This window comes from Felis catus, chromosome A2 (genome assembly GCF_018350175.1).
Source record: "Felis catus isolate Fca126 chromosome A2, F.catus_Fca126_mat1.0, whole genome shotgun sequence".
Taxonomy (NCBI): domain Eukaryota; kingdom Metazoa; phylum Chordata; class Mammalia; order Carnivora; family Felidae; genus Felis; species Felis catus.
Genome location: NC_058369.1, coordinates 111,718,071 through 111,734,044, shown reverse-complemented (window position 1 = coordinate 111,734,044; position 15,974 = coordinate 111,718,071). Strand labels below are relative to the sequence as shown.

The following is a 15,974-nucleotide window of genomic DNA, read 5'->3' as shown; positions in this document are numbered from 1 at the left end:
ACTAGAGTTAAGTGGTTAATACAACATCATATTACAGTATTAGAACATTCTGATTCTGACTGTATTCTTACCTTTACTAGTATACAGAATATTTTCATGTTTTCAAGTTATTCAGTATCATTCTTTCTCTTCAGCTTATAAGAACTACTTTCAGCATTTCTTCTAAGGCAGGTGTTGTGTGATGAATTTACTCAGCCTCTGTTTGTTTGGAAAAAAATTTATCTCACCTTCATTTCTGAAGGACCACTCTGCTAAATAAACTATCCTGGTTGACAGTGTTTTATTTTCAGCATTTGAATATATTACCCCACTCTTTCCTGGCTTAGAAGGTTTTTGCTGAGAAAACCACTGATATCTTTACTGAAGTTCCCTAGTATGAGATAATTTTTTTTTCTTGATACTTTTAAATTTCTCTTTGTCTTTGATTTAGAGAGTTTTATTATAATGTGTCTTACAGAAGGTCTTTTTTTTTTTTGGCTTTGTTTTGTTTTGTGGCGAGAGAGAGACAGGAGACAGAGAGAGAGAGCGCACACACATGAGTGGGGGAGAGGGGGAGAAAGAGATGGAGAAAGAGAATCTCATTACCACGAGATCATGATCAGAGCTGAAATCAGTTGGACACTTAACTGACTGAGCCACCCAGGCACCCCCAAGAATATAATTTTGTATTGGAATTTTGAGCTGACCTATTAGTCTCATGAACCCAGGTTATCTAAATCTTTCCTCAGGTTTGGGAAGGTCAGCCATTACTACTTTGTATTTTTTAAGTTTATTAATTTTGAGGGTGGGAGAGGCAGGAGAGAGGGATAGAGATAATCCCAAGCAGGCTCCACAATGTCAGTGCAGAGCCTGACGTGGGGTTTGATCCCACAAACCACGAGATCACGACCTGAGCAGAAATTGATTTGGACTCTCAACTGAATGAGCCACCCAGGCACCTTAAGCCATTATTACTTTAAATAAGCTTTCTGTTACCTTCTTCTACTGAGATTCCAATAATTCATAATCACTCCTGTGATTACAAGGCCTTCCCAGGGGCACAGCAGTGGAGGCCAATGCTGGGATTCAGGTTAGTGGGGTGCAAGGACACAGCTGAAGGGGCTAGATGCAGTTGAGCCCAATGGTTCAAATCACTGGGTCTGAGTCAGGTTTAGATGTGGGCCTACATGAAACTTTGTGGGCCTTGACTTTTGGAGTATGCTCCTGTGGCTGCAAGGCCTCACCATAGGTATAAACATGGCAGTTGAGGCTAGTGAGTTGGCCAGGAGTATGCAGGTACAGAGTTGAAGGGCCTAGCTGCACCTGGGCTCAAGAGTTCAGGCCAGAGACAGAAGATAGGGCTGAATCCTGTTCTCTGCCAGTTGTGGGGGCCATGACTGTCAGAATGGACTCCCATGGCTGCAGGGTCTTGCTATGGGTGCACAAATGGCAGTGGAGGCTGGTGATGGGAGTCAGGCCAGCAGCGTGCTGGTGCACAGCTGGAGGGGCTATCCCTGAGTCTGTGCATGGTGGTGGATCAATGGCAGGGGTCCAGGTTGGTGTCTTGCACTGGTGCAGCCACAGAAGCTGGGGCTGGCTGCCAGTATAAATCCCAGGCTGCAGAGGCATGGGGGACAGAGGGAAGAAATGAGGAGAGACTTGGGAAACTAGATAACATGAACATGAAAACCTCTGGGGTAAAAACCTGGTGTAAAATCTCCAGGGGGTCTGAAGGAGCTGTTTTGGACATTGGTTTCTTCAGCAGTAAAAGCTACTGGGTTCCTTGCAGAGCATGTCACTGGGAACCACGATCACTCCCATTGCATTTCTTTTTTTTTTTAATTTTTTTTTTTACATTTATTTATTTTTGAGACAGAGAGGGACAGAGCATGAACGGAGGAGGGTCAGAGAGAGGGAGACACAGAATCTGAAACAGGCTCCAGGCTCTGAGCTGTCAGCACAGAGCCCGATGCGGGGCTCGAACTCACAGACCGCGAGATCATGACCTGAGCCGAAGTCGGTCGCCCAACCGACTGAGCCACCCAGGTGCCCCTCCCATTGCATTTCTGATACTGGTTGTGCCCACACTTCTTCCTTGTTCCAGGCCATCTCTACATGTCTCAGCTTTGCCAGTTCTCTGGGTGGGGTGAAACTGAAGTAGGTCCTTCCTGCAGTGTCCCAAAAGGGTGGGGATGCTGGTCACTCATCCCACTCTCCTCTTCCCAGCAAGGGGAACTCTTTCTAGCTGAGGCCCTCCTGGTGCTGAGTAGTGTCAGTCTGGAGAATGGATGACTCAGGCAAAATGAAGCTCTTCTTCATTCCCTTTTTATGTGGTTATTCTCAGGTTTTCTGTTCCACTGTTCTGCTAAAGTTTGTGAGTAGACTGCTAAGGTCTCCCAGAGCTGTTTTCGTTTGTGGACAGGTATCCAATTATTGATCTTTGTTGGGGGAAAAAAGCTCAGGTCTCTGCTCTCCCATAATAGTGACATCATTCCCCCAACCTGAATTTTCCTATTTCTAACCCAAATCTACAATAAGATGATCTTTACCCCCATACCCAGGACTCAATTATGGCTGGAATTTCAGAGACAATAGTATAGAGAGAAAACATTCCATGGGTCACAGATGTAAGTAACACATATCTATCCTTGGTGGATGATCTGTGCATTCTTCAGATACATACATGTCCAGCCTAAACTCTGAGGACATGAACAGATGCTTCTCTTCTCTTTCCTCCCTTCAAAATCATTTCATGCTTTGGGGCACCTGGGTGGCTCAGTCAGTTGAATGTCCAACTCTTGATTTCGGCTCAGGTCCATGATCCCAGAGTTGTGGGATCAAGCCCCATGTCTAGCTCCGCACCAAGTGTGAGTCCTGCTTAAGATTCTCTCTCCCTCTCTCTCTCTCTCCCTCTCTCTGTCTCCTCGACTCATGCACTTTCTCTCTAAAGTAAAAAAAAAATTATTTCATACTAACCACTTTTTTGGAAATAGTCCACTTACTAATCCCCACCTTCTACTGAATCAAATATGCATCCACATAACTAACCAATTCTCTGTGTCTTGCTGCATAGAGATAGTGTTAGTAGCATAGAAAGTTGTAGAATCTCCTGGATTTCAAGGCAAATGCTCTGTGCTTAAGTCCCAGCTCTACCACTTTCTAAAATTTAACTTTGAGCAAGTCAACATTTGTAGAGTCTCAATTTTCTCTTTAAAACTGAAATATTCCTTGACTTGCCCTCAGGGATGTAATTTAAGAGAACATGCTTTATAAACTGTAAAGTGTTGAACAATTACAGAAGAACTGTATTATTTACATCTGCCACTGTGATAATTTATAGTATTTCCCTTTTCACATACATAGCTTTCAGTGGAGGTGGTATTGTCTTTATTTAATTCCTATCCCCTAGATATCTGTTTTATAGTCTACATATTTCTTTAAAAGGATTTTTTAAAAAGAAATCATCTTTGTGAAACACTTAGAAAATGAACTTGGTGAGGAATGACCTTTTAATGTATTTTTTTTTAAAAAATTTTAAATGTTTATTTATTTTTGAGACAGAGAGAGACACAGCATGAATGGGGGAGGGTCAGAGAGAGAGGAAGACACAGAATCCGAAGCAGGCTCCAGGCTCTGAGCTGTCAGCACAGAGCCTGACGCGGGGCTCGAACTCACAGACTGCGAGATCATGACCTGAGCTGAAGTCGGACACTTAACTGACTGAGCCACCCAGGCGCCCCATTAATGTATTTTTTTTTTTTGTGAAACAGTGAGAAGCAATGCTCTGGAAATGTGGGGGCTCCCCACTTCCATAATCAATGTACATATACACCAAGCTTACCTTGATTAGCAAAAATACAGTTGTGGAAAGAGATAGGGAAAGGGAAGAGATGCAATCTTTACATTTTTAAATTTAATTCCATTTGTAAGTAGGTAAGATGCAGATACAGTAAGGTCAACAATACGTATAAAATAAAACCTCCAAAGATAAATTTTAGTACAATAGTTTGGCTAATTGGAAGACATAAACTTCTACTCTAGCCAGCCAACTTAACAGTGAACACTGATGATTCTCTGTCAATAAAGGGTGAAGATTACATATATTTAAGAGAAGGATCTGTTCAGTCCAGCAATCACAGGTTAAGATAACTTACAAAAATATAAAGCAGAAAGTAAACAATTTAACTTGAGAAAATATATAGCATAAACTTAAATTCTTGTATTTGCCTTACATTCTTGTACATTTCCCAAAATGTATTTCATTTTCTATGATTTTTAAAACAGTATTTCTTTGTTTATATGAATAATGTCATTTAGTAATATGTGTTTTCTCTTGTTTCATTGACTTGTTTGAATCCCATTATTATCTTACTTTTTCTTCCTCCTTCAAGGCAGACAATCTAATGCCTGTTATGTACATTATTTTGTTTGTAGGGTACACTTCAGAGCTATATATTATTGTTTTGTGAGCATATATTTTTATTTTATGTAATTAATATATTTATATATTTACATATTATGTATAAACTTACATATTTATATATATTATATATAATATACATATATTATATATATAATTTCTGTTGCTTAATTTTCTCACTTAGTTCTGCATTTACTAGATCTATCCATGCAGTTATGTTTATCTAGTCTGTCACTGCCAAGTACTACATGGTATCTCCATGATATATACATATATATATATATATATATATATCTACAATATATATCTACATATATATGAAATAGTTAAAATGTGGCAGATATATATATGTAGATATATATATATATCTACATATATATATCTGCCACATTTTAACTATTCCATTCTCCCAATAATGGACCCCAGGTTTGACTCCCTCTGTCTACCCACCATGAATAAAACTGTAGTGAACTTCTTACTATATATATACTTTAATGACTTTAGACAAGACCAGCTTTAGAAGCAGGATTACTAGTTAATATGCTTTGTGTATAGTAAATAGTACTAAACTGCTTTCCAGAATGGCTGCCACACTTACCTTCCCATAGCTCCCAAAGCTCCACATGTCTACTAATTCTGGCACTCCACAGTTTACTGAATCTCTCACTGATTCAAATTATAATTACTGCATGTCTATTATGCACCCTGGCTCTGTTCTAGGTACTACAAGTATTGAGGAGACAGAAAATAGAACAGGGGTACCTGACCTAATTTGGGGATTGATGGTCAGTGAATATTCTCCAAGAAGAGGGAGTGATATTTGATCTGAATTTTTTGGATAAGTGGAAGAAAATGGGGAGGCCAGTACATGGTCAAGTGGGAAGAAAGGGAAGAAAAGTATTCCAAACAGTATGGAGTATATGTGCCAAGGGGCATGATATTAACATGAATATAGGTCTTTGGAAAAAAATATAAAAACCACAGTAAGATACCATTACATATCCGCTAGAAAGGCTAAAATTATAGACTGATTTTACAAAGTGCAGGTGAGGATATGAAGTAATTGGAGTAGTCATTCATTGCTGATGGGAATGAAAGATGGCACGACCATTTTGGAGAGCAGTTTGGAAGTGTATTACAAACACATGGCTTCCCTACACCTTGGCGATTCTATTCCTAGGTATATATCAAAGAAAATTGAGTGCTGTGTTCACAAAATAAAAACTTGTACAAAAATTTCATAGAGACTTAGGTTCCTCAAAAAATTAAAAATATAATTACCATATGATCCAGCAATTCCAGTTCTGGGTATATATCCAAAAGAATTGAAAACAGGATCTTGAAGAGATAATTGCATACCATATTCATTGAAGCATTATTCGCAGTGTCCAAGAGGTGGAGGCAACCTAAATGTCCATTAATAGACGAATGATAAAGACAATGTGGCATATGCCTACAATGGAATGTTATTCAGCACTAAAAAGGATAGAACCTAGTCATATACTACAATATGGATGAACCTTGAGGACATTTTGCTAACTGAGGTAAGCCAGTCACAAAAGGCAAATACTGCATATTCCACTTATATGAGGTATCAAAAGCAGTTGAATTGTTAGAAACAGAAAGTAAAATAGTGGTTGCCAGGAGCTGGGGAATAGGGGAAAGAGAAATTGCTGTTTAATAGGTATAGACCTTTAGTTTTGCAAGATGAAAAAATTCTAGAGATATGTTGCACAATAATGGGCATACAGTTAACACTACTGTATACTTAAAAATGGTTCAGAAGGAAAATGTTATGTTACATGCTTTTTACCACAATAATAAATTTTCATAGCTTTATTCATAATAGCCCTAAATGGCAGAGGACCTGAGTAGACATTTTTCTAAAGAAGACACACAAATGGTTGACAGGACATGACAAGGTGCTAAACGCCCAGTAATCATCAGGTAAATGCAAATCAAAACCACAATGAGATACCATCTCATACATGTTAGAATGGCTATTATCAAAAAGACAACATATAACAAATGATGGCAAGGATGAGGGGAAAAGAGAACCCTTATGCACTGATGGTGGGATTGTACATTGGTGCAGCCACTATGAAAACATTTTATGGGAGTTCCTCAAAAAATTAAAAATAGAACTGCTATATTATGATCCAGCAATTCCACTTCTGGGTATTTATCAAAGGAAATGAGAAACTAACTTGAAAAGATCTATTCAGCCCCATACTCACTGCGGTATGATTTAAAATAGCCAAGACATAAAAGCGACCTAAGTATTTATTAGTGGATGAATGGATAAAGAAAATGTGGCACAATGGAGTATTATTCAGCCATAAAAAGAAGAAAATCTTGGGGCGCCTGGGTGGCGCAGTCGGTTAAGTGTCCGACTTCGGCCAGGTCACGATCTCACGGTCCGTGGGTTCGGGCCCCGTGTCAGGCTCTGGGCTGATGGCTCAGAGCCTGGAGCCTGTTTCCGATTCTGTGTCTCCCTCTCTCTCTGCCCCTCCCCCGTTCATGCTCTGTCTCTCTCTGTCCCAAAAATAAATAAAAAAACAAAAAAAAAAAAAGAAGAAAATCTTGGCATTTGTGACAACTTGGATGGACCTTGAAGACATTATGTTAAGTGAAATAAATCAGACAGAGAAAGCAAATACTATATGATCTCACTTACCTGTGGAATCTTACACATACCTCTGAACTTACACATAGAGAGAGCAGACTGGTAGTTGCCAGAGATGAGGGTAGGGGTAAGAGGAAGGTAAAATGGGTAAAAGTGGTCTAAAGGTACAAACTTCAAATTATAAAATAAATAAGTCCTGGGGATGTAAGGTACCTCATAGTGACTATAATTAATATCACTGTGGTTTTTTGTTTGAAAAATGTTAAGAGAATACATTTTAAGGGTTCTCATGACAAGAAAAAAATTATAACTATGTGTGCTAATGGATGTTAACTAGGGTTATTGTGGTGATTATTTCACAAAATATACATATATTAAATCATTATGTTTTATACCTAAAATATAATGCTACATGTCAATTATGTCTCATTAAAAACCCCCAGAGAAATAAATTAATAGCCCCAAGTAGGTAACAAGCCAAACGCCCACCCACAGGATAGACAGCTTATGGTGTGTTTATACAGGAGGATACTGCACAGTAACAAAAATGAACAAGCTACTGACTATATGGGTCTCAAAAGCATTATGCTTAGTGGAGTAAAATAAGAGAGACAAAAATCTGTATGACCTACTGATTCCCTTTAAATTAAACTTAATGTTTGGCAGAACTAATCTACAGTGTTGAAACGATTTTAAAAAACCAAAAAACCAAAAAACTGAATTACCTCTGGAGGAAATGGCGTTGACTAAGAGGCACAAGGCAACTTGCTGGCTGAGGAAAATGTTCTTGATCTTGTTCTGAGTGATGTTCATTTGAGTATGGAATAGGTAAAAAAAAAATCTGTTTGTGCATGCTAGTATATGTAAGGTACGTTCCAGTTTGAAAAAAAAAATGAAATATCGCTTCTCGGCCTTTTGGCTAAGATCAAGTGAAAAAAAAATGAAATAAGTTCACTGATCATGGAGGCTTATGAGTCCTGTTAAGAATGATAATGCTAATGGAATGGAATGGAAAGGCAATGAAGGGTTTTAAGCCGAGGCATGACAGGATTTGCTCTCCAGTTGTTTTTTTTTGTTTTGTTTTGTTCTGTTTTGAAGAGCTCCTGGATTGCTCCCTAGAAACTGGATTAGAAAGGAAGCAAAAATGGATATGGGAACTAGTAAGGAAACTACTAAGAGTTTAGACAAGAGATGAAGGTACTTTGGACTCAGTGTTGGCAGTAGAAGTTTAAAAAAGTAGATGGTTTGCTCAAGCTATTGTCTCTATCTCAAGATACCTTTCTTCTTATTTACTAGGTGAAATCCTATATATTTTCCTACCCTGGCTCAGTTGTTCGGCTCTGTGATGTTTCCCATTTCTTGGTCTGTGTTAGGTCTTCTTTTTTTTCTACAGCTCAATATAGCAAATTGTCACTTATTATAGTTGGTTGCTCATGTCTAATCCTATGGTAGGAAGAATAATAGCCTCCAATGGTGTCTATGTTCTAATCCTGGGAAGCTGTGAATATAGTCACTTTGCATGGCAAAACTGACTTTGAAGATGTGATTAAAGTTAAGTACCTTGAGATGAAGAAATTATCTTAATTATCCTAGTGGAGCTAATCTAATCATGAGTCTTCCAAAGCAGGGAATCTTTCCCAGTTTATAAGCCAGCTTTCCCAGCTTTCTTCTTTCAGTTAGATAGAGATGTGATAAGTGAAGAAAGGTCAGCAGGATGTATATCTGCTGGTTTTGTAGATACAGAAGGGGGTCATGAGCCAAGGAATACAGGCAGCCTCTAGAAACTGGAAAAGACAAGGATGCAGATTCTCTCTTAGATCCTCCAGGAAAGGACTCAAGCCCTGCTAACCTCTTGATTTTAGCCTAGAGACTTGTCAGCCTTCTGACCTTTCTGTCATCTTAAGCCACTGATTAATTTTACAGTAATTTTTAAAGCTAGCAATAGAAAAGTAATAAAATCCTCAAGTATATGAACATTTTGGGGACTGTGAGGAAGCTTTGTGACCCTGAATCTCAACACTTTGTCCAGCACATACAGAATAATCAGACGTGTTTAAAGAATGAATGGACTGGATATTCTCTTTCCTCATTCCGCAGGTTGGAGGATAATCCTGTAATCTGTCAGCATCACTCCCATGTTTGTCTCCCTCCCTAAATACAATTCCTTTCTCCATTCAGGAAGATATTTTGCTGCCTCCTCCCACCTTTATTGTATTTATTCAGTCAATCCATCTTTATGATATGAGTACTATGGTTTCTAGTTATCTGAAAATTGACATTGTCAATTAGTCCTATTAAAAATACATATAAAATAAACATTTTGAAAACTCTTATAAAAATATAAAAATACTAATTCTCTCACAAAACATAGTAAATCGAGAGAGACAAGAATTGCTAAGGTATCATTACAAAATGTTGCCATTTTCACAGTATTTCATCTTCTCTCTTTGGATTCATTCATTCATTAAGTATTTATTTATTACCTACAATGTATTAGGCATTGTGAAAGTCTTGAGTTAAGTCAGCTAATTACAGATTAATGAACTCAACCAATTTATTGCTTAGAGATTATTTGTCAATCCCTTGTGTTTAATGACTGTACTACTGATTTAACCTATGAAGAGTCAGCCATAGATGCCCAGGTACAGCCTCCATATTCTAATATACATCACTGGATGATGAACTATGTATTAAAGGAGGCAAAAATAAATTGTGGAAGAAGAAAAATGATGGAAAAAATAATGAAACCAATCTGTACTGAGTATTTACTATGTATTAGGTATTGTGTTAAGATGTACTGTTTCATTTTCTCCTCAAAACCCTATGAAATTTTCCCTTCATTTTAAATACAAGGAAAACAATGCCCAGGGAGATAAGTAACTTGCCTGAGACCACACAATTATTAAGTTGGTGCTGGGATTTGAATCTGTGCAAGCTGATTCAGACTCTATTCATCCTTTGTAGTGTTAAGAAGAAAAGAGTGAAGGAGTAGAGATGAAGATGAAATGATAGGAAGCTGAAGTTATCATGTGATCTTATTTTACTTATAGTCCCATTCAAATGTGCTTTTTCCTTAGAAAACACTTCTTTTAAGAATTCAGAAGGAACCCTAAAATATATAAATGGGCACTGGGTTGAACCCTAACATGCTAAGTCAGACTTTAAACATACCCCATGACCATATGATAGGCACCAAAAAACAGAGATAAAAAGATGGTCCCCAGAAAGAAGAGGAAAAAGAAGAGAAGAAGGGACAGATTATCCTTACTTTTACCAGGAGCTTCCAAATCGTTAGCCCACTTAGCCCATTTTTCAACTAAGATTTTGTTGACACTGGATGAAAATTCAGAATAAAGTTTATATTGGAATGTTTGCTTGGTTAGATAAACAAGTGATCAAAATAATGGCATCATAGAAAAAAAATCAGAAAACTGCATAATTTGTGCAATATTTAGCTTTAGAAGCCTTGGAGATATAATCCTAAAGAACAGAAAACAAAGTTGTGTTTCTAGGAATACTAGACATGGATGTGTCTTTAATAGTAGTCTATATTTCTATATAAATATTAAGATACAGAAAAATGTGGTTGAAAATGTCCTTGGCACTAGTGATAGGCCATTCACTATCACCAGTGATAGGGAGATGATACTTGGGATTTTCCAATTTATCGTTATACATTTTTTATACTCATAAGTAAGACAGTTATTCAAAAAACAAAATGGCTACGCTTAGAATCATATATTTTCTCATACTTCTGTATTATATAATGACTTGAAACCATCTCATGAGAAAAGTTGCCAAAATTAGAAGACTAAATAATTAAATAAACAACCAGATTGGAATGTATTAAGAAAATCTAACATGGTTCACACTATAATCAACAGGTCAAACTGACATTTGAAAAATATAACTTTCAGGGTACCTGGGTGGCTCAGTCGGTTAAGTGTCTGACTCTTGATTTTGGCTCAAGTCTTGATCTCTCAACTGTGAGATCAAGACCTGCACCCAGCTCTGTGCGGATAGCATGGGCCTGCTTACAATTCTCTCTCCCCCTCTCTCTTCCCCTCCTCTGCGCATGCTCACATGCTCTCTCTAAAAAATAAATAAACATAAAAAAAGAAAAGAAAAGAAAATGTAACTTTCAGTTTCTGTTTTGGTTTAAAAAAAGAGAAAGAAACACTCAGGAATTCTGGATTGTAAATGTGTTCCCAATAACTGAATAGTTTATCATCCTGAAGTTTTGATTGTCAGAGAGAGATTTTTCTTGATTTTCAGCACAGCCTGAACTGGTATCCAAGAATAAACCTGAATACTGCACTGACCTTTTCAAAGTAGAAGCATTTGAAACAGATATCCAACCAATGCAAACTATAATCTTTTAAAGGTGAAGTCTCCTAGCAAATAAGAAGAAACCTAAAATCATAGTTCTCTCTTCTAAGTGACCAGGTCTATCTATTTAAATAATCTTTGAACATATAACTGGGCCCCTTTCATTTTTTTGTCTTTTTTTTTTCTGGTCTGCTATTGATTTCTTTCTCACTCGAGTCCTTTGCCACCTGAAAACTATGTTTTGAAAACTGTATTTCAGTTAATCATCTCTAAAATGAATCCCCACATATCAGCCTTTTTCTAATAATTTATTCTTCATGGTCCATCAATAAGTTGTAAAAAATGAAATAACTGTTTGCAATGTGTTGTCATCTCCCTTTTGCCCCCCCCCCATCCAAGAAAAATGAACAAAAAATACTTACAATGGTTCTTAGCCAGGAGCATTTTATCCCTTATTCACTAGTGGTAAATGAGTCAGATATGAGTTGGCCAGGAAAAGAGCTGCTTTACCCAAAATCTTAGTACAAAATGAGTCATCTCACTCCAAACACCAATATATCCTCCAAAATAACTGGCAAGAATTTCCTATAAAAAGAATCTTGCCTTCACTCTTTTCCATTCATTTAGCATTCTGATTTTTCTAATTTTTTAATTTCCTGTGTACTTATAATATTACATTCATAACAAAGGCCCAAGAACATTTCCATCTTTTTATCTCATTCTGAAAGTCTTCTTTCCTGTATTGAGTAGGGAGACAATTCTAATAGCATGCCCCTGAAAAGAACAAATGTGCTGTGGCTTTCAAGGGTTCTCTGTCTCTGACTCTCTCTGATGAAATTCATGCATGGTTCAATAGAAATGCAAAAGCCAATTCTAGAAGAAGTTTTCTTTTCCTCTGCTGAAAAAGTGAGTGCAAAGCCTTGGAAAATATTTCAAGCAAAACTACTTTTCTTCCCATAAGAAAAATCAATCAAAATAGATACAGTGTGTTTCATACTGGTAAACAAACATGAATCCAGGTCACAAGCTTAAACTCTGTTTTCCCTACACATCAGAACATTCCCATTCTCATTCTCTCTCTGCTATCAGAGGAAGCTTAAAAATCACTGTGAGCTCTTAAAAAAAATCACTGAGAACTCAAGCCAGGGTTAAGTCCCCATTGATTAACAGAAGTCAAACACATTATTTACCTGAGGATAAGCAAGCATACTTATAGAGAGAATTCATGCCAAAGTTCTGAGATTGTTTTTACTACTTGGGGCTTATAACATGACTTATCATTCTTAATTATTCTAAGCAAAATTATTTACCATTCATTTCACTCAGGTTGGAATTTAGCTTCACTTCTCTATATTAAATGAATTCTAAAGAACAAATATATTCCTTTTATATCCAACACTAACAGATGTTAGTTTGCTCAGTTTTATAGTCCTCAGATGACAGACAACTAACTGCATTTGGCTTTGGGAATAATTGCAACACCTTTGCATTATGAACTTGGTTTGGTTCTTAGCTGAGAACTGCAGGGGGTTAGTTCATATTATCGAAGAAGTGAAATAAGTTTTCCCTTTATGCTCCAGATGCCCAGATGAAGATGCCTTCTAATACAGTATTATACAACTTTTTTTTTTACAGGTAATCTGGTCTTAAATGGTTATAGTAAGAAAAATACTTGCATAAAAATGAAATATTTTATTCAATGCATCTCCTGCTCTTCACCAAAGCAAGATGTTAAATCCATTAAACTCCGAATGTCCAGTAAAAGTAAGAAAGCTAAAACGGTTCAAATTTGCACATTCTTGGGAAAATTGCCAACTAGGTACTAGGTAGCAGGATCTGTGTAATTAATGGTGATGTTATTGACAGAGGGAATATGATTTCCTTCTCAGAAGCATTTTAAAAGTGCAAGCTGGAAGAGCTTTAGTAAAGCCTCACCTGATTCGTTTTTAAATTGAGAAAATGTGACTTTGAAGCCAGCTACAGAAAGCACCAATGTTAATATATGTACATTTGTGATGGATTTGGTTCTGGCAGACTTAAAAGAAATCTTGAATGTAACACTGTCTGTATGATAGGATGATGAACACCAAAATGCACAAACCAACAAGCATTTCTCAGAAGGAGAATAAGCAAACTCAATCTTAGGTTAACCTTATTTTTTCTTTTCCTGAAAGCTATACTCATATGAAGACTGACTGGATTCAATTTCTTATCATAGGATAGAATAAAATCAGACTGAAGAGTCCACACATTCCTTTTCACACACTCCCATCTCCTTTGTAGGCCACTTGTATCTTTATCCAGTCCTTGTACCACAAGAATAGTCATATAAGGAGCTCGTACATGTTTAGGTTTTCTAAATTATTGACTAGTAATACCTCCAACTTCTGCTCTCGTTTTTTCACTTTGTTATAACAGTAATTTCAAAATGATGATAGAAAAAGAATATCTGGAAAATGAGAGATAACTAAGAAGTAAAGCCCACAAGCAGCTCTTTCCATAATGATCTGCACTAAATTACTCAACAAGGAGTGATTTTTCTCACCATGTATCTCACGCCCTCTATTTCTCTGTGAACTGCAACCACATGCTCTAGTTCTGTGTTTCCCACTAAGAATGGAATTCTTGGTGGCCTATAGTGTGTGCTGTGGCATCTGTGGCTTTGGAGAACACAGGTGGTGGAAGTGGAGGAGACAGGAGAAGGAAAGCCTGGAGAGAGGTTCACAAATGCTAATGATGAGCCTGGATGTTACTGACCTTAATGACTCCCCCATCTTGAATCCATACCTGCTGTCTTCTGAAGCAAAGGGCTGTTCTACATCTACCGTCAGGGAGGCCATGGCAGAAACGGTCTCCGTCTCCTCTTGCAACTGTGCCCCAGCCAAAGCACAGCCCCTTGGCACAGCCACCATCCTAACTGACTTCCAGTACTTGCCTAGAAAAAAAATGCATCATATTTTAATAGGAATTTTAGAGCAGTATTAATCAGACTACTTATATAGGTCCAACTCAGAGCAGTTGTTGAGTTAAAATTCTCTATGCTATACATAGCTGTAATTTGGTTTCTTAAATATTATGATTAAGTCTATTTCTCAGTCTAAGACTGCCAAGTTGTGAAGTGCTCATAGTCCCCAGCCTGAGTCTCTCCCTTGCTTAGAGGGTAATAAAGTGAGGAATAATCCATGGTCCAATGAACTCACTATCAGACTGGCAGTTGTCTCTACAATCAAGTAAGCAAACCCTGGGCATTGTGCCCCTGGGAAATCCTTAAGAGACTGGGAGGTAGAAGTCTTATGGAGAAACTGAATGAAATAGTAATGTTAAAAATTGCTATTGAGCCATTACCTTTTTATAAAAAAATGAGGTTAGAATATTAAAGAAAAAGAAAAGCCCCAAAATGCCAGCATGAATTGAATGGCAACTTTGCCAGAACAATCAGGTTTGTTAGTCCTGGATGTTCTTTCTTTCTTAACCCCAGGGTGTGTACTAGAACAATAATTGATTTAAAACTTTAATATATGCACTGGTTGATGTTGGCACCCTTCCTCATGTCATACGGAAGTTTCATTTTTTGAGGAGGGGAAGGGGAATGAGGAAAAGAGGAGGTCATTGCATGAAAACATGCCAGTGGGATAAATATGAAAAAGCAGAGTCAATGGCCTTCTTGCAGCCCCTAAGCTATTCTGCGTGTGAGTGTGTGTGTGTATGTGTGTGTGTGTGTGTGTGTGTGTGTGTGTGTGTGTGTGTGTGAAGTATTGAGTCATCTCAAATCAAAGCAGGAGAATATTCCTAGGTGCTGACATGACTTACCAGGTTAGAACTATCTCTGCAGCCTGACGAATTAGGAAAGAATTTGGCATGCAGAGTTTGTTTACTTCAAAAAAAAAAAACAGAAAAAAAGTTCTACTAGAATAGAAAAGACAAATGGATGGGGCACCTGACTAGCTCAGTCAGTTGAGTGTTCAACTCCTGATTTCGTCTCAGGTCATGATCCTAGGGTCATGGGATCACGCCCTGTATCAGGCTCTGTGCTGAGTGTGGAGCCTGCTTAAGATTCTCTCTCTCTCCCTCTGCCCATCTCCCCTGTTCATGCTGTCTCCAAAATAAAATTTAAAAAATAAACTAAAAATTAAAAAAAAAAAAGGCAAATGGATGAATGCTGGATTGGGAACGAAGATAACTGGGTCCTGGACCACTTCATTTCTGCTTCTCACAACAGGGGAAAGATCTCAAATCCCTTCCAGTTCTAACATTTTTTAAATCTGCCTCTCCCTATCTTACTGCTTCACAAAGGAATGGATATGATGTTAGGGGAGAAGACCCAATCTCCCAATCACTTCTCATTTAGTTGTCTACTACAATGTTACTTGTTGTGATCACTTATTCTGACCAAAGTATGAGAATCATAAAGCTTTCAACTAGGACCAAATGATAGCAATTCTAACTGTGAATGAACCCACAAACTAACATTTTCTTTGAAAGCTAAGACTGTGCTAGATGTTGAGGACATAAAGATTCTTCCCTCACACCAAGAAATTTGTGGTCTAAATGACAATTCTGTGTGGAAATTGCCCATGTGATCCTGAGAGGAACTAAGTGGAATATATACTTATGATGATG

The 15,974-nt window shown here is 37.6% G+C and overlaps 1 protein-coding gene across 24 annotated transcripts in view; it reads right to left on the bottom strand.

Annotated features, from left to right (window-relative positions):
• Positions 1 to 15,974, bottom strand: part of HDAC9 (histone deacetylase 9) — a 939,894-nt gene that overhangs the window by 12,801 nt on the left and 911,119 nt on the right. For 22 of the 24 annotated variants that reach the window (XM_019825556.2, XM_045053248.1, XM_045053242.1 and 19 more), the window contains one exon: positions 14,112 to 14,289. In XM_019825556.2, coding sequence (XP_019681115.1) covers positions 14,112 to 14,289 — 178 coding nt within the window. Of the gene's footprint in view, positions 1 to 5,680; positions 5,806 to 14,111; positions 14,290 to 15,974 lie in introns of all 24 variants that reach the window. The other 2 variants (XR_006594863.1, XM_045053238.1) reach the window with 2 other exon arrangements.